Genomic DNA, 21,448 nt, shown 5'->3' with positions numbered 1-21,448 from the left:
AACTCAAATAAAAAAGCAAAAACCAGGGGAAGTCATCATCCATCAAGGCACAACAACAAGCACAGTGGCTGCACTATTAGAGGTATTTCATAAGATTCTGGATGTGGAGAATCCTATCGTGAGAAAAATGTTTTGACGAGAAAGAAACCCGCAGTCCCTCCGAGTCTCACCTTGTCACAGCTGTCCAAGGGGGTTGCGCCAGGCTTGCCCTCATCTCCTTTCTCACCCTTGGCACCAGACAGGCCGGGCACCCCTGGCAACCCATGGGAACAGTCGCCCTCACATTCTTCCTGCGTTTCAGAAAACACACACAGACACGCACACAGAAACACCAGTCAGCCATAACAGCACAACAGATTGTTGTGGCCGATCAGTGAACATGTAGATGCACACACAAGCTGAACAGTTTTCATAAGAAAAAGGCACAGAAAGTTACTGAAGATGAAGCACAGCCCCCAAAATGATTTCACTGAGGAACTTACGTCACCGTCTCCTCCGGTGGCATCTTGAGGCAGCTGGTCTGGCCTGATGGTGTTCTACACAAGGAGGCAGGGAAACGGAAACTCAATTAATATTAATTATCATTATTATAAAGATAAAAAAAGGAATCAAGGGCTATGCAAAATTATGAAAATCAGCTCTTTTTGTCACATTCAGGAAACAAAAACAAAGTTCCCCAATGACATGACACCATACACAGCTTTTCCCAAACTAAAACATCCATGATTATCCCACAAGTCTCAAACATAAGATTCTTATCTGAAATTACAAAGAATTTTATCAAACATAACACTGTCCCGGGAATTTCTCAGAATATTTCTACTGACAATATATTTCATTAGGGAAAAAAAACTAAACAGAAGTCTATATAAACTGTGGAAAGCCGACGGTTCAGCGTTGGAGTGTAACAAATGCAAATTGTTTAAAAGAATATATCGGATAAACCCTGGAAAGAGAAAGAAATACCTTGGCTGTAAAGCTGTAATTAAATTGTGTCAAGGGCTCAAGTCTGCATCAGGAAAGTTTGAGTATTCAGAGTGTCGCCTCGATAAAGCAAAACAGAAACCCAGAACCGGTTCTGCCAACACACAACCACAAACTAGATGCAAACGCCACAATAAAGTTACTTTGTCTATTTATAGTGAGTTCCAAAATAAAACTCCTCACTCCACGTGGCCAATCACATCCACTGTGAAAGGCGGTCGCTCCCCATCAAAGCAGTGGGACCCCTCTTCACCGAGTGTCTGTCAATAGCACCTGGCCTGGTTTCACTGTCATTACAGATCCATTTGACATTGTTCAAACTGGAGCCATTAGCCAGAGAGGCTAGTTCTAGGCCGCCTGCAATTGGCTGTCGCGCGTTGCAGGAGCGAGGCCTCGCTCATTAATAGACTCACCCGAAAGGAGCTTCTCTGTAATTATGTCAACCTGTGACGTTCACTCGAGCCATTTCTCTAAATTGCAACCTCTGTGAGCTTTCCGAACAACATGCTGTTGGGTTTCAAAGACAAAGCAGTTGTTTTGAAGTGTTCTGAGAACTGCACGGCCACTTGAGGTGAAATTATACCTCTCTGGAAATAAGAACGAAAAAGAAAAGAGGCATAGAAACGTTTATCTACTGAAGCCAAACCAGGTCTGGACAAGTGTGTGAAAGTTACAGTGTGGAGTGCGATCGTGGCAAATCAAATTTAGGATTACAGGTCAGAGTTTACACGGCAGTAAATCTCTTCTTTTCCCCTATGCATCATGGATGTATTTCAATATACAGATATGGTTGCTTCTACATGTAGTGCTGTGTTCACCTTTAACATTTAAGATGCTGCAGTTTCTTTTAGACACGTCTATGTTCAACTACACACTAATTTCCAGTAGCTCAATTTCCTGCACTTTAATTCGGGCGTTGAAGGTTAAGTTCCCCTTTGAGCTCTGGCTAGAGATCAGCATTGATATTCCCTTAATGAAATTAGACGAAACACATTATACAGTCGCAGCATTAAAAATCTACAGCTAACTTCACCACACTTTGATGTATCCTTGCACGTACTGTCGCTAAACTAACTTTTTCCCCAAGAACACGAGCAAGTCGCAGGCTCAGGCAGATCTGAGGCCAGATCCATAACGGGCTAAAACTCTATATGTGTCATGTTTCCTGCATGTTTCATGTTATACATCATCCATATATAGACAACAACATACCACATTAATGTGTGACACAAACCACACTTGTGCCATGATTCTCATTTGACAGATGTGGGGCTAAACAGTGTTAAAGATTAATGATACGATAAAATCACATTTTTAGATGAAGGAATAATAATTCCTTCATCTAATAAATTATTTAATAGAATTGCCTTTAGAATAGAAATTCTCACGTATTGCCTAATTTCTTCCCTTACATGAATAATTTGTAACCTCAAAGTAGAATAAAGCACACATGGAGGAAAAGGGCATTTTTTTCTTGTAAATACCAGATCATGATGCATACATTAATGTTTTGCATTTGCATTATTTAAACATGAGGCCCCAGATCTCCAGTCAGTCAGCGGGTAAGAGCCGCCTCTCCTCCTCCTCTTCTCTCTAATTTTACTTACGATGTATGCAGGCAAACCCGGTTTCCCCGGTATCCCGTCGTTTCCCGGGATACCCTGAAAGAAGGAACTGAGGTTGAACTTCTCTGTTGCCAATCGAGGGCTAGCCACTCCCATCTCCACGAGGCTCGAGGCAGAGTCAAAACCTCCGGGTAGAAATGGTCAAGGCCATTTCTGTCTCATATAAATATTTAAATATCTGATTGTATTTAGAAATCTGAATTAAAATAGCATTTAGTGATTATAACAAGTGCCACCTTTGTCAAAGACATGACCTCTGCCATTCACCATCACCACATCTAATCTCCGACTCACACCTTTGACTCCTGCAGCACAGCAGCACTTTATTTGAAGGTCTGTTTTAAACTTAAACCTGTTTAATTAATCAAATTTATAATCTGGATTAGTATCGCAACCTTTTTTATAAACTTTTTTAAATTTAAAACCAGACCTCCAAATAACTGTTTATGTCTTGACAGACATTCCCGAAGCTTGCTCAGTCGCTTCCCACATGGGTTAAAGCTTGAAGCACCATATTAGTTATTAATGCATGTTTCATTTCATCCTAATTATCTTTGTCTATTTTAAACCCAGTTACTGCACAGATTACTACACATATATAATGTCAGTGCATTTCCGACATGCATAACACGGACCCCTAAAGATGCAAAGCATGTCACAGCCTTATCCATGTACCGCAAATACCCCCAAGCTGAAAAGCCTGTATTATAATCAGCTTGCTCAATTCAGGCTGTTGGAGAAGCTGCTGAATTGAACATCCACATCCCCCTTTCTGTTACCTGGGTTCCTTCGTTTCCAATAACACCCTGAGGCCCAGGTGGGCCAGGGGGGCCGGGTGGTCCTGGTAGGCCCTGAAACAACACAGTGGCATCAGAAAAATTCACAGTCCAACAAAGATGAAAGAGTTGTCATATTGTTTTAACAAACAAGGTGGGAAGCACAGGCAAGAGTTATCAGAACAGGACTGCTGGCTGACGGATCAGACCTGAGGCCCGGGCTGCCACATGTTCACTGAAGTTCCTGGAGCTCCCTGGAAGGCAAGAGGTAGTTCAAAATCAGAGCTGCACAGATGCTCGCACAAACAGGATACATACTGTGGAAAGGGATTTAAATAAATGTATGTCCACATGCCCCAGTGTGTCTGTGTGCAAGTGTGCACTCACAGGTCCGCCGACACCCGTGTGCGGCGTTATGCAGTTGCACTCTCCAGGTTGACCCTGAAATACACATCAAAGAAGAGACACATGAAAAAGGAAATCGAAAGTGAAACTCAAAAGGCTGCGAAAACCGAGTCCTCATTCAACATTAAAAGGACTCCTGGTGCTGGGAGTCAGAGACCTGGGCTTTCAGGACTATTTTTGTTCAGTTTTGCTAAATCCTGAAAATCTTTTCCGACATAGAGACAGTATGACTGCAGGGGGTGATGTGGATTTATTTTCTACCACTTTGTGAGCATAAAGTGTAACATTACATTAAATGGTTCCTAAGAATGTAAAGTGAGAAGTCCAATACATTTATGGTACTATGATGCAAAAAGGTGTAATTCACCTCAAATCTGTGACAAGAGGAGCCCATGTCTAATGTCCTGTTACCCACCTGCTCTCGCTACTTTCCTCTGTCGTCCAACTCAGGTTTTTACAGTATTATGTAGATGAGCGCACCCTGCATAGGCAATAAATGTTGCCTTTTTTGCTCTACCTCTCTTTGTCTTCCTAAAGTTTCTCCTCTGTCTTAACTTTATTGTTTTCTTTCGGCATGTCCCACATCCCCCCTCACACACTGCCTCCACCACTTCCTCATATTTCCCACCCTCTCAGTGACAGTCCGGGCTGGTGGCTCTGATGAATGCGGTAATTAATAGTCTCGCACACACTCTCTCTTAAGGCCCCCGAAACTCCTCTAGCCTGCCAGCAACAGAACACTTGTCACCTCTGTTGCTACTCTATCCATGCCGCGAGGCTGGTGTGTGCATCTGTGTGCCAGCACTGGCGTGTGTGTGCGAGTGAGGCAAGGAGGGGGGGGAGGAGGTGGGGTCCGTTGAACCATCTCTTGTGATTACCATCTGTTCCACCCCCCCCGTATATGCAAAACCTTCCAGATCCCTTCCTCCAAACAAAACGGTAGACTTACCTTGTCCCCCTGAGCTCCATCAAGTCCCTGCAAGAGAAGGAGACAGCACAAATGAACACAAACACACACGCACACACAAACACCTAGTTACTCCTGCTCTGTTGTTCTAGGAGAAAGCCCTGAGTGTAGATCAGGGGACAGGGGATGAGATGGGAGCAGACGTTGCCTCTGTTATGGATCGAGGCAGACATCCTTGGTTACAAATGATGCCTAAATCAAGGACAATTCCCAAAGAAGCTAAAAAGAAAATTAGAAAAGTTTGCTCGGAAATGTATCTAACCTATCCTCTAAAACCACTGATGCACATGTACACACGCAAATGAAACACAGGCTTTATAAAGTAAAGGAACACGACAACTCACGGGTCTGCCGTCGGCTCCTGGCAATCCATGAGAGCCAGGGGCTGCATCTTTACCCTGTGGGTCAAAAAGTAAATAAACAATGTTTGACAATATATGAGAGTATGACATTCAGTTGACATGCAAAAAGATGCATTAATGTCCTACCGGGGGCCCTACTGCTCCAACGCTTACAGGCCCCTGTGGTCCGGGAGGCCCGACATCTCCTCGAGATCCCTTTGAGCAGGAACTTGTGTAAGTTTCACTGGGTTCATTTATTTGCATTCAACAATGATAATTCGATTTTTTCAACAGCTCTGTTTTATTCCACCTTTTCTCCTTCAGGACCAACGGGGCCGACTGATCCTTTGACTCCAGCTGGTCCCTGTGCAAAACATTGAAACCAATTTAGAAATAGATGGAGGTGGAGTTGAATTGTAAGACTCTTGAAATATGAGTGGAACTTACAACAATTCCTGGCAGCCCTCTCGTTCCCTTTTCACCCTTTGACATGGATGTAAAGGACAAGTCAAAAAGCAGGTTTCAATGGGGGAGGAAACAAAGAGCAAAGAGTCTGCAGTGAGTGCGTTTTATAGTTTCCCCGTGTTTGAAGATCCCATTATGAATCAAAGGGTTTGAGGGAGAATTAGTTCAGGATGGTTGTTTTATTTACAACCCTGTGTCTTCACTGTTTGATCTGAGAGGCAGGAGAACTTTAAACAGTGATATCACAGGGGAACATGTTTTCCATTAGTGAGATCACAGCTGGACAGTCTCCTTCTGAGAGCTTTGTGTCCTGAGTGAATGACAGAGCTGCATCATGTCGACATTAAACGTCTTTATTGATCCACATGTGTTTTGCAAAGACTTGTCAGCCTTACTTGAAAGCCTGGAAGGCCGTCCAACGCAGCTCCAGGTTCTCCCTACAGGGGGCACCCGACCACATGGATTAGATTGTGTGTGCGTCACGTGAACAGGCACGATCCTCTGCATGTATTTATAAATACGATAACACAATAAATGGACAATCGTACCTTGCTTCCCTTGGGACCGGCAGGCCCCTGCACACCTGGCAAACCTGGTTTTCCCTGGAAAGAAAACATGTGACACAATCGTCAGCAGTTCTCATAGTACAGAGTGCCTAAAACTAAATCAGTAAATGAACACGAAAGTCCCTCACATTCCTGCCATGTTTCCCTTCTCCTGGGGCACCGGGGTCTCCTCTCTCTCCTTTTGGGCCTGGCACGGCAACACCATCACCCACTGCTGTTCCCAAAGAGGGACAGCTGGTACAAGCATCACCCTGGCAAAATAAAACACATTTTGGAGCAATCAAACTCCCATTAAGCCAATCAATGTCCATCTTTAACCACTGGGAACCCTCATTGGTCCAGAACAGTGACCACTGGCATCACCTGTAATTAGGCATCTCCCGGTACATTCACCCAACTAGATTTCTATCACATATGTGATTTGTCTATGGAAAGTGAGAGCGCATGCAGCTAACAGGGTTACTACTTTTGTATCCTGCCAGTAATCACATGTAACGAGAGGGGAGATGCAAAGTACAGCAAAGTTGAACTGAAGTAGTTCCGTCACTCTTGTACCTTTTCTCCCTTGAAGCCAGTTAACCCATCCCGACCGGGCTCTCCAGGCAGTCCTGGGGCTCCATGAGTTCCATCCAATCCCTTATCTCCTTGATCTCCTTGTACACCCTGGTAAAATTGAAATACAGTGAAAAGGGGCCAGCTGATTCCGAATAATGTTAAGAATAAAAATGCCTGATTGTGTTTCGGTGTAACAGAGCAATGCTTTTAAGAGGTTTCCATGTTTTATTGCGCACACATGTTAGAAACGTGAGCGATGCAATATCCAATCCTGCTTTACGGTTTTACAATATTCCACTTACTGACAATAGTTGGCGCTACAAAATGTGCCAACCAAGAAGAAGGCTACTAGTCAGCCAACATGGACGTAAATAATAATTCAACATACTGTATTTCAAATTGGTTTGTCTGTTCATCCAGAAACAATGGCCTGTTTGATGGCACTGGGCTTATGTGTTATATGTTTACATAAACAAAGAGCTGCTGTAACAATATAAGATGCATTTAATTAGATGTGGCTAAAACATCAGGATAATTACATCAGCTCCATTAATCCACTAACTTGCGATTTCACTTTGAAGTCCAAGCATGAAGTTCATTTCAGTGGAAAAGCCTCTAGGTAATTTAAGGAGCCCTGGCTTTGTTAGTGGCTAGCTATTCCCATTTTTTGGGAACAACAATGATGTTGCAAACGTCCAAAGAAACACAAACTTGGTGACCTAAAACAAAGCAGAGTGCCCAAGCTCGCTAGAAGTATTTTTTTAAAACCACGATGGATCATTTTCCTGTGGACATCCTCGCTCCCAGTAGATGTCAAATTAGTAAAGGAAGTCTGCCTGTCTCTTAGGGCGACCAGTGACTCCAAATAGTCCCATTCCTCCAGGTTACACAGTGTTGTTATGTAAGGTAGAGACTGTAAGAGACAGTCAATTACCTGTTCTCCTTGTGCACCGGAAAGACCTGGAGGGCCCTGTGTAAGAAAGAAAGTAACGGGTGTTTTACAAATACATGCAATAACATGCACATCAGTACACTCACACACACACACACACACACACCACCACACTAATATATGTGCAGTCATGCGCAAGTTATACTGTGCAAGCCTCTTTCCATTCAGGTAAAATAACTATTGACTTAAAGCTAACCACAGAGGCACGCAGCAGGTAATTGGGAGGGGAGATAGAACCCAACAGAGATTTATTCCACTTAGTAACAATTCTGCAGTAAGAGGAGAATCCCTGTGTATCCTATTTTGTACAATGAGCTTTATCAGCGGATACTCCCTCTGGGTGACATCTTTCAGCATCTCAAACTTTGCACTCCGATGCAGATAGAGCTTAATCACGCTCACTGTGGCAACAAAACTGGATCGTTGGTTTGGTGGAATTTGTATTATGACATTTAAGTACAGATAAATCAGTAATTGATGTAATGGTGAATAAAGCGAATATCTTTATTTGTTCTCCATCTTGGTCGTCAGCTACAACAATGATCCGTGGTAATTCAGTCAAGTTGTATTGTCTCATTCAGCTTTGATAGAGCAAATGAACAGTAATGAGTATCTCAAGCAATCAAAGCACAAAAACATATTGCATTTTGAATGAAACACAATGGTGGCCACACACGCAGCAGACAATTTAAACCATTCAAAATCATATAACAAACTTCAACACAAAGAGAGTTATCAGTGAAAGAATCTAAATTACCTCATGTTATTTTAAGGGACAGGGATTTCAGTGCTTTTGATTCTTTTGCTCAGGAGTTTAGGGGCAACATGGCGCCCGCTAAAGGAAGCACCAAGAAAGTCTTGAGAGGCCCTGACCTCTCCTCCCCTGGAACTTCATACTGTGTCTACTTTGTAAAAAATTCTAAAATAAGTATTTTATACAGTTCTTAGTTAAAAAAAAGGCTATAATGCAAACACTTCAAGTAGATCTCTAGAATCGAAGACATTGCAAGTGCTTTATTTCAAAAAGCTGCCTGTGTACTTTTAAATTGAGCTTTCAGAGATATTCTTGTGATGACTATCTTTCTCCTGCACAGACATCGCACCTGTTTGCCATCAGCTCCGGAACCTTTAGGTCCTGGTAGCCCTTGAGGGCCCGGTTCGCCTGGCGTGCCTCTTGTTCCTTCCGGCATTTTGTAGTTGGCAGGCCCGCTGCCAACCTCGGCTGGTTGGCACATGCCGCACTCGCCCTGGGAAACGGCAGGGAGTCAGGCAGGTTAGTTTGCATGACGATCAACCTGAGGGATGCATTAAAAGCAATCCATATGTCTGCACTTACCCTCTCACCCTTTAGGCCGGGCGTACCAATACCTGGCAGCCCTTGCCCTCCCTGTGAAAAGATTAATATAATATTAAAGTACAGCAAAAATAAAGTATCAAATAATGGTTTCATTGAATACCTTGAATACCTCTGCCAACCAGTGCCGTTGCATACATACATTTGTAGCCATATATGATCACTGTGAGCTCTGAACAATGAAAACTACTCAGTTAATCTTTGAGTCCAAAACGCGTAAAAAATTCTCTAAAGGCAGATTTGAGATATCATGTTCAAGGGGCCAAAAACAGTTTTGATAGGCTACCGTGACACTGATATATTACGTTCACAAGAACCGCTGTGACCTTGACCTTTGACCTTGAACCACAAAAATCGAATTAGTGAATCCGTGAGTCGAAGTGACCACTTGTGCTAAATTTGAAAGGGTTCTCTTGAAGCGTTTATAAGATAACACATTCAAAAGGCAAAAATGTTTGAGTCGGATGGGTCTTCCTGATATATTACATTCACAAGATAATCAGGTCACCGTGACCTTTAAGCACCAACATCGAATCATTTTATCCTGTCTCCAAGTGAAAGTTTGAACGGCCCAATGGCTATCGCCTTCACAGAGGCATAAGAACAGAGCAAACTTAACAACAACTTTTGGAGTAACATCGAGGAGCAAGTCTTAGATCGAGCTATCAAGACTGCATCCAACCTTCCACTCCACACTCAAAGTTTGTTATCACACTTTTCAGTTCTCTCCTCCTACCTGTGAGCCTTTCTGTCCATCCTTGCCACTGGGCCCCTTCGGTCCGTGCTTTCCCTGTCACACACACACATTTCATTCCACAACATCACAGAGCCAGGATGTGAAGCGATACATTCTGTCCCAAAGAACTGAAGACTGAACTTACCGGCTTACCGTCACCTCCTTTGCTGCCTGCACTTCCCTGCAGACAAGTAGAATAAGAAAGAGCTTTTCAGTATCTGAACTCCACAAATTGATAGAAAAAAAAAGGATGTGACTTTTAAATTGGTAATTCACATTTTATAGTAAGCTGCACCCCACAGGCTGCCATGTCAAATGATTTGAGTTTTTTTCAGTACCTAAGCTTCTCACTAATAAGTTCCCCGCTGAGTAAAATCCCTATGGCAGGCGGTTTTGGGCCCTAAAATTAGCGCACTGCTGTGATTATCTCCCTCATGAAGTCTATTAAGGACCCTTCAGAAACTTACTGAGCGAGTTCCCCTCGTGTAAGCCTAGTCTGCTTATTGAGGTCACCTACTCTCAGTCCTGTTTCTTTTTATGTTACTTACCTTTTCTCCGCTAAGGCCACGTGGTCCTTCCTTCCCTGGCTCCCCCTGCGGAGCAGAAAAAGTGGATGATATATCGCTCTGATGAAGCTGCTTCACATGCGAGCGAGCACAACGACAAACAGAATCAGAAATAGAGATAAAGTCAAACAGTACCATGTGTGTCATTGCTTCCTTTCAGCAAGACCAAAGTCCTCCAACGACTGCCTCTGCCAACCAGTCCAGTTTCAGTCTACATATATTATTTTTATGAGGTCACTGTGACCTTTGACCTATGACCACTGAAATTGAATCAGTTAACCTAAAAATAATTGAAGAAATTCCCTAAAAGCAGACTTGCGATATCATGTTCAAGAGGCAAAATCACTATTTTTTCGACAACCAAATTCTAATCAGGAGGCACAATAAGAGGAAGTTAGTGTTTTCACCTTGGTTGTGTTTATCTCTCAATGCTCTGCTTTTTTAATACAGCACTAGAATCGAATCAACTCTCAACTAGATTATACTCACTTGCTCTCCTTTCTGTCCAATCCCAGACTCTCCCTTCTCTCCCTTCTGTTTCAGGGTTTGGGTCATGCCACCGGGCAAGGGGTTAGCGGGTAACTCCCCGAGAGTGGGGCACACAGAACATTGCTCTCCCTAAAGCACAGGGACGGATCACATTCAAATATTAATCCATATCAGCAGACATGTAAATGAGGTGTCATTAACGAGGAAATGTTCTGATGCTCGAAAAACGGCTGCTCCTGTATTACATGAGCAGTTCTGGAAAGAAACAATGCAACGTTAACCTAATTAGGCGAATCCGTCTCGCTGACAGCTAGATAAGGCAGACTAAACAAGAAATAGTTTGAACCTGAAGCCTAATAAAGACTCTAAACTGACCTTTTCTCCTTTGGTGCCATGTGATCCTGGTTCTCCCTGCCAAAACACACACACACACACAAATTCAGGACAGCAAATTAGTCCCAGTTCCCCATGAAGAGCACGTTTGCCTTGAGATCTCGTGTCTCTACATGGTGCTGCAAACATACTGGTCATTGGAATTAGGGCAAGGCCCAGTTTGGTGGCAAGTAGCAACATTTAGACACAAGACAACAGAGAAAAAATGACTAAGATGTTTGTATGATGGAGTATTTGGGCCATTTTTAAGAAAAACTATCCCAAGATTTGGAGAATAAAGTCGTCATATTACAAGGGTTGGTCGTAGGGACACAGGAATAAAGTCGTCATTTCGGTTGGATCTGTGTGCCAGCGAGCAAGGCTTCTCCTTGTTGGTTACATGGCCCTGATGCTCCATCGCATGATGCATTTAAAAAAGAAGAAAAAAAAGTTATATATTAAGCCTATGTAGATGTGTATTAGCAAAGTGTAAGTAGGTTGATGTGGGTTGGTGGCATTCATGCATATATCTAAAGTCCTACTAAGCTGAACTTGTCTGTGTTGTGTGTGTTGTGTGTGTGTGTGTGTGTGTGTGTGTGTGTGTGTGTGTGTGTGTGTGTGTGTGTGTGTGAGCTTTGTGGAGTTTAGTTCAGACAGTTTCCTTGCATCTGCTTTAGGACTGAGCCTTCTGCACTGCTGATGTTAGCACATCTGAATGTGTGGGAATGCAGATGAGCGTGTATAGGTCACGCTTCTGCAGAATATGAATGAACCGCACGCTGTAAAACGAACGAGGAGAAACTCTATACCTTGTGTCCCGCGTTGCCATCTGCACCTTGAGGCCCCTGGTGAATGCAGGGAGACAAAAAAAGAGGAGAGGAGCTGTGATGAGCCAGAAGTAAGAGTGTTGTTAGTTCAGCTTTGTTAGAGTGAGGTCGTATCTCACTCCCCCCTCTCTGTTGCTCTGCCTTCTCCTCCTGCTGCTATAACCAGGTATGACAGATGGATGCTGGCACTATTGGAAATCGTTGCACAGAGAATCTCATAAGGATCCAGATTTATATTCCTTTTTCCCCCATAAATAATTCCCCATTCACCTGCTGGGGTAAGTGGGAAGATGGAGAATGAAGAGAAGAAGAAGCACAATGCGCAGTACGTTGAGCTCTGACTCACCGGAGAAAGAAAAAGACACGTTAAGATTACATGACAAATAAATGACCTTTTTGCCTGGGAGAATAAAAATGTTGACGGCATATCACGCTTTCCCTCCTTGAGCTGCTGCAACACTGTGAGAATTGCAAGGGCAAAATCTATCTCCGAGAAGGAAATAACGTCACACCTTCCCTCAAAATGCTAAGAAAATCTAAAATATATACAGTATTAAAAAAAAACAAGTGCACAAGGTTTCGATCGTCAGTTACAGAACGTGTCTGCAGCCCCCCCTAATAAAACATGTAGTGAGATCATAAAATCCAAAATTCAGGACAGGCTCAGAATACATTACAGTGTGACATTGGTTTCAATCTGTTGCACTTACAGACACTCCTCTCTCTCCTATCCCTGGTGATCCGGTCTCTCCTTTAGGGCCGGTCTTCCCTTGCAGAGCCACCGTGTTGCCCATGTCCGCAGGCAGCACAGGGCACACTTCACATGGGTCACCCTGAAGATTTGAACACACAGCATGTTGGTGAGACGGCACACAGACACAGAGATAAAGAGTTTGAAGGCGGATGTCTGCGGGGGTATCGTACCTTCTCTCCCTTGTACCCCCCTGGTCCTCTCGGTCCCTATGACAACAGCAGAATCCCAGTCAAACACTGATGCAGCGGCACACAGTCAGATCACTGTCTATTGGAGGCTCCTGCATACATTACTGAATATCAATCAACGTGTAAAAAGAGTCTCTCACCGGATCTCCCGGCCCTCCATCTTGTCCTGTGTTGCCCTGTCAACACAAATCACTGCGTGAGTCATAAGAATATTGTTAAAGTTACCCTGAAAACCATCCCCATAAAAGCATCTCTGTTTTATTTCATCTTTGTCAGTTTGGGTTTGGGTGGCCTCAGGACTGTAAGAACTTCTGAATCCACAGAGGAGCATGCAAATCCTCAACTAAAGTCAAAAATAAATAAATAAAAATTGAGTTATGATGTTAATATGCTGAGGCTACATCCGTAGTACACTCACAGCTATCTTCATGAATACAGTAGGAATTAAATACTACAGAGTAAATTAGATAGAAGTGGATGAAATTAGTTATATCATATCATAGTGAATTATTAGTGTATAATGGGCTCAAGTTTGCTTGTGCTGCTTTAACGTTAGCACTTGGAATAGCAAAAACTGAACAACTAGCTAAGTACCAGTATTTCAACTGTTCAAAAACACACATTTTTTTATTGCAACTGTGTCAACTCTTCTTCTGCTACTTTTTGGTAATTATCTATTTAAGCTTCTCTGCTCACCTGCTAACAAGTTTTGACAATTAAGACTATAAAGAGGGACGTCTTCACTTCCTAAACAGAGTTGGCGTGGTTGTGATACGAAGATGGAGCCACGGTAGCGTGGTCCTGCAGATTCACATGCTTGACCAGTTGCGAGTCAGTATCAGCTGTCATCGTTTTTTAAAAATAACTAATTCAAACCAAATTGATCAGATAAGAACCATCTTAAGTGACGAACCTTGACCTTATTTGACCTGTACTTTAAATTTTTTATTAGGTCATGTCTAATCCACTCAAGTGGAGGAGGCGGGATTTATGACCAATACTGCAGCCAGCCACCAGGTTGTGCTGAAGATGCTTTGGCTTCACTTTTGTGTTAGCAGTCATGTCGTCCATCTTTACATACCGTCTATGATTGCAACACACAGTGTTGATGCGTTTTAGTTCACTCAGGTTAAAAGGCAACTTACTGGTTAGCTAAGTTTATTGTACTAAGTGAAGATTATTATTATTATTTTTTTTTTTTTCATTTATTGAATAAATTCCATTTACCCCCTCACAAACACACAATTAACCCCTGGTTTACAAAAACACCTGTTTGTTTTAAAGCTTGATCACTTTCAAAAGCCGGAAAATGGGTCAAACCCACCTTGTCTCCTTTTGCACCACCCGGTTCACCAGGAAGACCCTGACAGGGGAAGAAAGAGGGACATAAATCTTTTAAATTGCCTTTCTGGAGATGCTTTTAGGCTTCTGTGAAGGGCAGGGGAAGCTGCTGCAGAAGAAGGAGACCTGCCAAGTCCTGCCTGGCACTTCTAAGAGTATTGTCAAATAAAACTACTTTTTTGTTCAATCTAAGACCGTCTCCGAGTGGAGGACATTAAGGTAATCAGTGGAATGACACCATCCAGTAAGTGCATATTGGCTTCTTTTTTTTCTTCCAGACTTCTTTAATATAAAAAAAAGCACACTCACTGGTGAGCCTGGCATTCCAAATCCTGTTAGGCCTGGGCGTCCAGGCTTCCCTGGCTCCCCAGCCAACCCTTCAGGGCCCACCGTACCTGGGGTTCCCTGGAAAACAGGTTAAAAACAGCTCTATTAAACCGAGCTCAATGTATGTGACAGGTTGATGGAAGAAACTCTCAGACTTAATGCATGCAGACCTTCTGTCCCTTGGGGCCAATTACACAGACGGACCGTCCTCGACTCTGGGAAATTGTGACAGACAGAGAGGGAAGTGACAGTATCAGTATGGGTCAGTGACATCATCAGACAAGAATAATCAAGCGAGCTGCGCAGAAATCACCGAAACATCTTCATCTCGTCAAAGACGCTTGTTTGATTTCCCTCATTTGTTTGACATTTTTCGATCGGAAAAACAAAGAGGGAGAATAGCGGAGTCTGTAAGATGTTTTATCTCCAGCCGTGCATACGCAATATATCCCGCCTGCCCAATTCAAGTCATATCAACAAGCGCATTCATATTCACAATGTCAGACGGATGGGAGGCTTAAGAAAATCTATCCTCCGCCAAATCCATCTGTCTGCGACAAACATTTAGCCTGGTGAACAACTCAAATGTGAGTGCGTCTGATGCTGAGAGGAATATCTCAGAGCACACACACGTTGTAATTTGTTCCTCTATACTTTTCATGCGTCTACAGGATCACTGCGCTGAACAGGGAAGATTAAAAGGTTTAAGTCTTCCTGAATAGGCGCCTGCCTGCATGAGAGACGCAGCGCACAGTCAATGAGGCAGCATTGATTGTGCAAGCTTTGTTGCTCTAGCCTAATCTAACACGCATTAAGAGGCTGACTTAACGCTATAGAAGGGAGGAGGGGAGTCCGAGCTTAAACAGCAATACTGTATAAGTTTACTGGGTATCCACTCTTAGTCTGATAAAACTGTCAGTAAGTGGATGCATGTGTTTGTGAGTGCGTCCTCACAGTGGCATTTGCCGTATTGAAATGATTTGTTCTGAGCTAACATGGTTGAAAATGCACTTTCACTCATTCTAATAACAGGAACTCGAAGTAAAAGAGAGCAAAAGCCAAAGAACTAAAGGTAAAAACACGTACGTCCTTCCCTGGAGTTCCCGTGAGACCTTGTTGACCGATCTCTCCCTTCTGACCTTTGTCTCCCTGGGCAGAGTCAAAGGAAGCCAAACAGAGAGAGACAAAGAGGGGTGAAAATAATGTAGGGTTAGAAATTAATTACACGATCATTACAAGGTCGTATCTTCATTGTTCATCACCAAGAGTTGCTTAAACCTTTCACCTTGTACCCAACCGCCTCGCCCCAGTTGGCGGGCGCCGCCTGCGGAGAGAAGGAACGGAGACGAGATCCAGATCAGTGACTTGGCTCGAAAGAGACATTGCACACACACACACAACACAGTGATCAGGCAGCAACCTGTATGGACTACCAGCAGGACCCCTATGCTCCACACACACACACACACACACACACACACACACACACACACACACACACACACACACACACACACACACACACACACACACAACACACACACACACACACACACACACACACACACACACAAACGTACCCACACAACCTGAGAAACACAAGCATGTATTTATATCATGCATGAAAAAATCAGTGGTACATACAAATGCAAATACCACGGTGGCTAATATGTCTCACACAAGCACAAAAGCCACAACACAACTACCAAAGTCACACAACAGAAACACAATCACAACGGAAGTGAGACAACAGATGTTGACATTGAAACAAGCAGAGTAATACTGTGGTCAAGTCATGGACGTGGCCATCTTTCATTGTCAACATCCTTGGACGCTCAATGCCATTGTGCTTGTGCTTCTGTTATATGGCTTCTGCCGTTGAGTTGTGGCTTTTGCATTTGTGTGGTGGCTTCTGCCGTTGTGTTGGGGTTTCAGCCATTGAGTTGTGGCTTTTGCATTTGTGTTGTGGCTTCAGCCATTGAGTTGTGGCTTCAGTCATTGAGTTGTGGCTTTTGCATTTGTGTGGAAGCTACTGCCGTTGTGTTGGGGCGTCAGCCGTTGTGTTGTGGCTTCTGCATTTGTGTTGTGGCTTTTGAGTTCTGTTTTCTGTTAATGTGCTTGTGTGAGATGTCTCGACCACTGTAAATTACTGTGCAAGAGTCAGATGCATTAAGATTAAACTTGCCACAAGGACATTCATGCAGATACACATTAACTCACTGATAAAATAAGATACATAAAAAGCACATTCTCATCCTAACTGCATTGATATTGAGACTGGGTGGTTATAAATTGGGTTTTGAAAAGAGATCAAATTTAATAGCTGAAGCGTTAGCAGGGTTGCGATGCTGTGGCACTCACCGAATCGCCTTTGTCTCCCTTCTGGCCCTTGGATCCCTCTGTGCACTGAGGTTAGAGAGACTCGGTTGGCATGTATCATCACAGAACACTTTTTGGCAATAAGAAAATTCGAGCCTCACACTGCTCCGCATGCCAAACAAGGAGACAATGCTTTTCAGTAAAACGAGGCACGGTACGAGAATGAGACGCAATGGAAAAAGTTACTTACTGGACCTGAATGAGTGCCAGAACAGTCATGGCCCTAAGACGGAGGGAGGCAGAGGAGAAGAATGATTGGTTGTGGGTGACGGACAGAATAAGTGGGTTCTGAAGAATGCACATCGGCAAGGCGGTGGATTGGTCCACAGCCAGCATCGCTCTGTATTAGAATACAGCAGCATCATATTATGTGTGTGTGTGTGTGTGTGTGTGTGTGTGTGTGTGTGTGTGTGTGTGTGTGTGTGTGATGCTAGGAATTACAGTTTAGTGCTAGGCATGTCTGGGCAAATATGGTGACATCTCACATTCCAGATATGTTATAACACTTACACTACATGCACACACACACACACACACACACACACACACACACACACACACACACACACACACACACACACACACACACACACACACACATACACACACACACACACACACACACACATATGTACAGTAAATGCCTATGTCCTTCGTACTCACCCGGTCACCTTTTTCCCCTTTCAACACTCCAGCCGCTCCTACCTGCAACACACACAATCAAACATAGTTACACACATAGTCTCATCAGGTTCAAATGGAAAGAAGTGAGAGCAAAGATCAGTGCTCCTTACATTTGCTTCCCTATTCAGGAGTAAACAACCAGCACACTACAGGCAGACACAGAGAAAGAGACAATCATTACGATGCTGTTTAATATTCACTGAAGAGGTTGTGTGTCTGAATGAAAGGAAGTTTTATCACGTAAACGTCTTGTAGTTTATCTGGTCACCAGGTGGGGGCACTGTTACACAAAACTACACTGTGCATCCATCCCTGTGCTGCTACAGTATGCAGTTAAAAAAGGATGGGCACGCACACATGCACACACACACACACACACACACACACACACACACACACACACACACACACACACACACACACACGCACACACAGACACAAACATGCACGCGCGCACACACACACGTTTCCATGGGAGATGGAGATCAATAGGAATGTCTGATTCCCACAGCACAGGAGTGAGCAGACCAGCTGCTCCTCACAGGAGGGCACACACACACACACACACACACACACACACACACACACACACACACACACACACACACACACACACACACACACACACCGAATAAGGACAACCATTATAAATAACTGAAGCATTTTTAGCGGAAGCGAGTAATTAAAGCCGAAATCCCCCCACCCGGTGTTTCTGGGAGCGTTGCTTTCACACCAGGAAGTATGCATATATTAAAGCTATAACTATGAACTTGCTGAGATGACGACAAAGGGCCAGTACCAGCGCAGATATGATGTGTAACCCCCTCTCTCTCTCTTACATGCTACAAATCTATCAGTGGCTGGCTCAAGCTGCAATGATGAGTCACTGTTTCCAAGCTCGTCTCTGACCGGAGGCTTAGTCGAGTCGTCATGTAGTTCCATTTAAAACCTCACAGGCCTTGTCTTTGTTCTGCCTCTTCTACAGATTGTTGGAAAGCAGAGGAGTATCTCTTCTTATGAAATTGCACAAATATCTCCCTGAAATCCCATGAACTGACTTTGCTGTGATTACTACTTTTTTAAAGATGAATGTGGTGTTTTGTGAAAATAATTCATTTCCATAGGTCTTGTCTTTATACTGCATGTTACGTTTGGTACTTTTTGGTACTAGTTGGCCGGCTGTGGCTCAGGGGATCGAGCGGTTGTCCTCCGCTTGTCCATCCCCATACCATATACTGATGCAAAACATTGCCTGTGAAGCGCTTTGAGTGGACATCAAGACTAGAAAAGCGATATGTAAACAGGGACCATTTACTTATTGTTTTGCACAGTTAACATCATATTGGCCATTGCTAACTTATGAGTGAGTGAATTATTTCTTATAAGTAGGATCTCTTTGTAAATATATGAAATCCTTATATTATAGATGGTATGGAAGAACATCGCAGGGAATCTAGAGAGTTAAAATAGAGAGGTTCATTATAAGGTTTTTATCAGTTTAATAAAAAGCTGTTTTTTTTTAGCATATTAATTTCTTATTTTTTGGCCACTTGGGGGCAGCGTAACAGTGTAGAAGAAATGTGAGAAACAACCGGCAGAGAAGACTTGCAGAGTCAGACTTTGTGTGACATTACTTTCATTATATTTCTATTTTACTCACATCCGTCTTTGTTTTGTATTGAATAACTGTAATGAAAAAAGTAAATATCGTCTTCTACTTCCTCCTCCTTTTATTCTTCTTCTTGTGTTTGTTATTATTATCATTATTATTAGTAGTAGTTGTAGTGGTAGTAGTAGTAGTAGTAGTGGTAGTAATAGTGGTAATAGTACTAGTGGTAGTAGTATAAATAGTAGTAGCAGGTGTGTAGTGTTTACCAGCTAGTTTCTAAATGTTTAAACACTATGCAGAAGTTAGGACAAATGTTTTGGAGACAGCTTCCCCTGTGTTCATCACCACAAGTCGTCTTTACATGATACACATAGTGTTTGACAATTTATAAATAAATATTTTTGTTGATTAGTTTCCCAGTAAACAGTTTAAATGTTGGCACGAGTATCCTCATTGGTCTTGTCACATTTAAGTATTCCACAACCAAATGCTGTAAATAGGCTCAGTATTCAAAAATCCAGCATTTCAATAGACAGACGCTCATTCTTCATTATGCACGCCAACTCCGATGCTCATTTATTAGCTTAAGCATCTCAAAAGACTAAACAAGATCAAGGCTGAATTCCGGCGCCAACATCCTGTCGGTGAGGAATGTTTTTTTGGGAATATTTAAACATCCCAGTGGGCTCAGGTTTTGGCATTGTCTCTCTGTCTGCCAGATCTCGACACAACAAGGGCAAGGCCCGGCACATAACTAATGGAAATCTAATGCTGGCGTAGACATAAATTCACAATCCTCCCGGGTGGTAATTCTCAAAATCAATGTAGAGCTGTTGCCACTTTCTCAAATGCGGGATAACTTTCTGTGATCTAACAGAAAAGACAGGAAGTACAGACTCGGGGACTTTATTTTTTGGATGAGCCTCTTCGGTTAATAGATTCCTGCTGATTGGTGGAGCTGAGCCTTTTGACTAGCATCACCAAGAGGCCAGTGATGAAGCAGGAAAAAAGCCATAAAGGAATAGCTGAAGCGGCGTGACAAGAACACTGTGATGAATATTGATTTCTGCCTGAGCTTTCGAATCGTGCGGCAGAAACCACATCTACCCGTTATTCAGATCATTTATTACCATAATAATATTAATAAATAGGCCTGCCTGGTGTGATTGTCAGCATTGGTATTGCAATGCATAATATCATGATATCAGGTTGTATTATCACTGGATTCCTACGGGCGCTATGCAGATTTTTTTACCTGAAAGAACGGCTGCCTGTGTAATTTGACCAAATTAAATTCACGGCACAGAACAAAAGTCACTTTTTAGCTCTTTGTGCCCCCAGTGGCGGGGTAAGCAGTGCGCTCAGCCTAGGTAATAACCTACATTGAGGAAGTCAGGGGACAAGGCCAGCTGCATTAGTAAGCACACACAGGAGCAACATAATGAAGCGTCTGGAGTTTTGTATTCTATTTGTGAACAGAGCATGCCTATTGTAGGTGAATGGCAAAATTAATAGGCAACAGCAACTCCCGACTGAGACTCGGCGCATAATAAGGTGTAAATCAGCCCTCAGTCAGTCAGCAGGCTGGGTGCGTGCGAGGGAGGGAGGTGGAAATAGAGATAAGCTATTTCTTTTTCTCCCCCCATGCACAACACAAATCAACACAAGGTAAAGACGCACACACATGCACACACAAGGCCCGCGTACTGTCTTCCAATTAGAATCTTGGAAGTGTCTTTATCCATCCAATGCTGACGCTAGACCCCACTTCAGGATGCACTGGGTTAAAGCAACTGCACAAATTGGACTTCATTCACCCTGGAGTCTCCGGTTTCCCCCCTAATCTGCTCGTCTCTGGACCGCAGGAGGAAACCCATGCAAATTTAGATTTTGGCAACAGGGACTCTCTCTTCATACGAAGCGACAGCCTTGGTCCGAGCCTCGGTGCTGTCCCACAAGTCGCATTAGAGAGTCAATTCAGTGGAAGCGAATGTGTGGGTGTGAACTGTGAGGCTTACTTTCTCTGCCAGATCCTTGGACGCAAAAATCTCCTGTGGTGGAAAAAGAGAAGAAAAGAAAAAAACATCATATTTATTCCCTTTCAATCTTTGCCTCAATCCACTTTCTGCTTCACTTTGGTGCACAACTGGTTTCTGTCTAGACACTGGTACTGATGGTTTCATGGC

The 21,448-nt window shown here is 43.3% G+C and overlaps 1 protein-coding gene across 3 annotated transcripts in view; it reads right to left on the bottom strand.

Annotated features, from left to right (window-relative positions):
- Positions 1 to 21,448, bottom strand: part of col16a1 (collagen, type XVI, alpha 1) — a 67,682-nt gene that overhangs the window by 14,347 nt on the left and 31,887 nt on the right. The window contains exons 9-45 of one of the 3 annotated variants that reach the window (XM_035182035.2): positions 21,281 to 21,313; positions 17,764 to 17,799; positions 17,633 to 17,674; positions 17,160 to 17,192; positions 16,952 to 16,996; positions 15,876 to 15,914; positions 15,677 to 15,739; positions 14,761 to 14,805; positions 14,573 to 14,668; positions 14,247 to 14,285; positions 13,063 to 13,098; positions 12,905 to 12,940; positions 12,691 to 12,813; positions 11,963 to 11,998; positions 11,157 to 11,192; positions 10,782 to 10,910; positions 10,275 to 10,319; positions 9,872 to 9,907; positions 9,727 to 9,780; positions 8,973 to 9,023; positions 8,740 to 8,883; positions 7,619 to 7,654; positions 6,685 to 6,792; positions 6,258 to 6,380; positions 6,112 to 6,165; positions 5,959 to 6,000; positions 5,546 to 5,581; positions 5,409 to 5,462; positions 5,246 to 5,314; positions 5,102 to 5,155; positions 4,740 to 4,766; positions 3,773 to 3,826; positions 3,595 to 3,639; positions 3,389 to 3,460; positions 2,592 to 2,645; positions 483 to 536; positions 171 to 290 (exon numbers count right to left, since the gene is read on the bottom strand). In XM_035182035.2, coding sequence (XP_035037926.2) covers positions 171 to 290; positions 483 to 536; positions 2,592 to 2,645; positions 3,389 to 3,460; positions 3,595 to 3,639; positions 3,773 to 3,826; positions 4,740 to 4,766; positions 5,102 to 5,155; positions 5,246 to 5,314; positions 5,409 to 5,462; positions 5,546 to 5,581; positions 5,959 to 6,000; positions 6,112 to 6,165; positions 6,258 to 6,380; positions 6,685 to 6,792; positions 7,619 to 7,654; positions 8,740 to 8,883; positions 8,973 to 9,023; positions 9,727 to 9,780; positions 9,872 to 9,907; positions 10,275 to 10,319; positions 10,782 to 10,910; positions 11,157 to 11,192; positions 11,963 to 11,998; positions 12,691 to 12,813; positions 12,905 to 12,940; positions 13,063 to 13,098; positions 14,247 to 14,285; positions 14,573 to 14,668; positions 14,761 to 14,805; positions 15,677 to 15,739; positions 15,876 to 15,914; positions 16,952 to 16,996; positions 17,160 to 17,192; positions 17,633 to 17,674; positions 17,764 to 17,799; positions 21,281 to 21,313 — 2,199 coding nt within the window. The remainder of the gene's footprint in view (positions 1 to 170; positions 291 to 482; positions 537 to 2,591; positions 2,646 to 3,388; positions 3,461 to 3,594; positions 3,640 to 3,772; positions 3,827 to 4,739; positions 4,767 to 5,101; positions 5,156 to 5,245; positions 5,315 to 5,408; positions 5,463 to 5,545; positions 5,582 to 5,958; positions 6,001 to 6,111; positions 6,166 to 6,257; positions 6,381 to 6,684; positions 6,793 to 7,618; positions 7,655 to 8,739; positions 8,884 to 8,972; positions 9,024 to 9,726; positions 9,781 to 9,871; positions 9,908 to 10,274; positions 10,320 to 10,781; positions 10,911 to 11,156; positions 11,193 to 11,962; positions 11,999 to 12,690; positions 12,814 to 12,904; positions 12,941 to 13,062; positions 13,099 to 14,246; positions 14,286 to 14,572; positions 14,669 to 14,760; positions 14,806 to 15,676; positions 15,740 to 15,875; positions 15,915 to 16,951; positions 16,997 to 17,159; positions 17,193 to 17,632; positions 17,675 to 17,763; positions 17,800 to 21,280; positions 21,314 to 21,448) is intronic. The other 2 variants (XM_035182036.2, XM_035182037.2) reach the window with 2 other exon arrangements.

This window comes from Hippoglossus stenolepis, chromosome 17 (assembly GCF_022539355.2).
Source record: "Hippoglossus stenolepis isolate QCI-W04-F060 chromosome 17, HSTE1.2, whole genome shotgun sequence".
Lineage (NCBI taxonomy): Eukaryota > Metazoa > Chordata > Actinopteri > Pleuronectiformes > Pleuronectidae > Hippoglossus > Hippoglossus stenolepis.
Note: the sequence above shows the minus strand (reverse complement) of the source record. Positions and strands in the feature narration are given on the sequence as shown.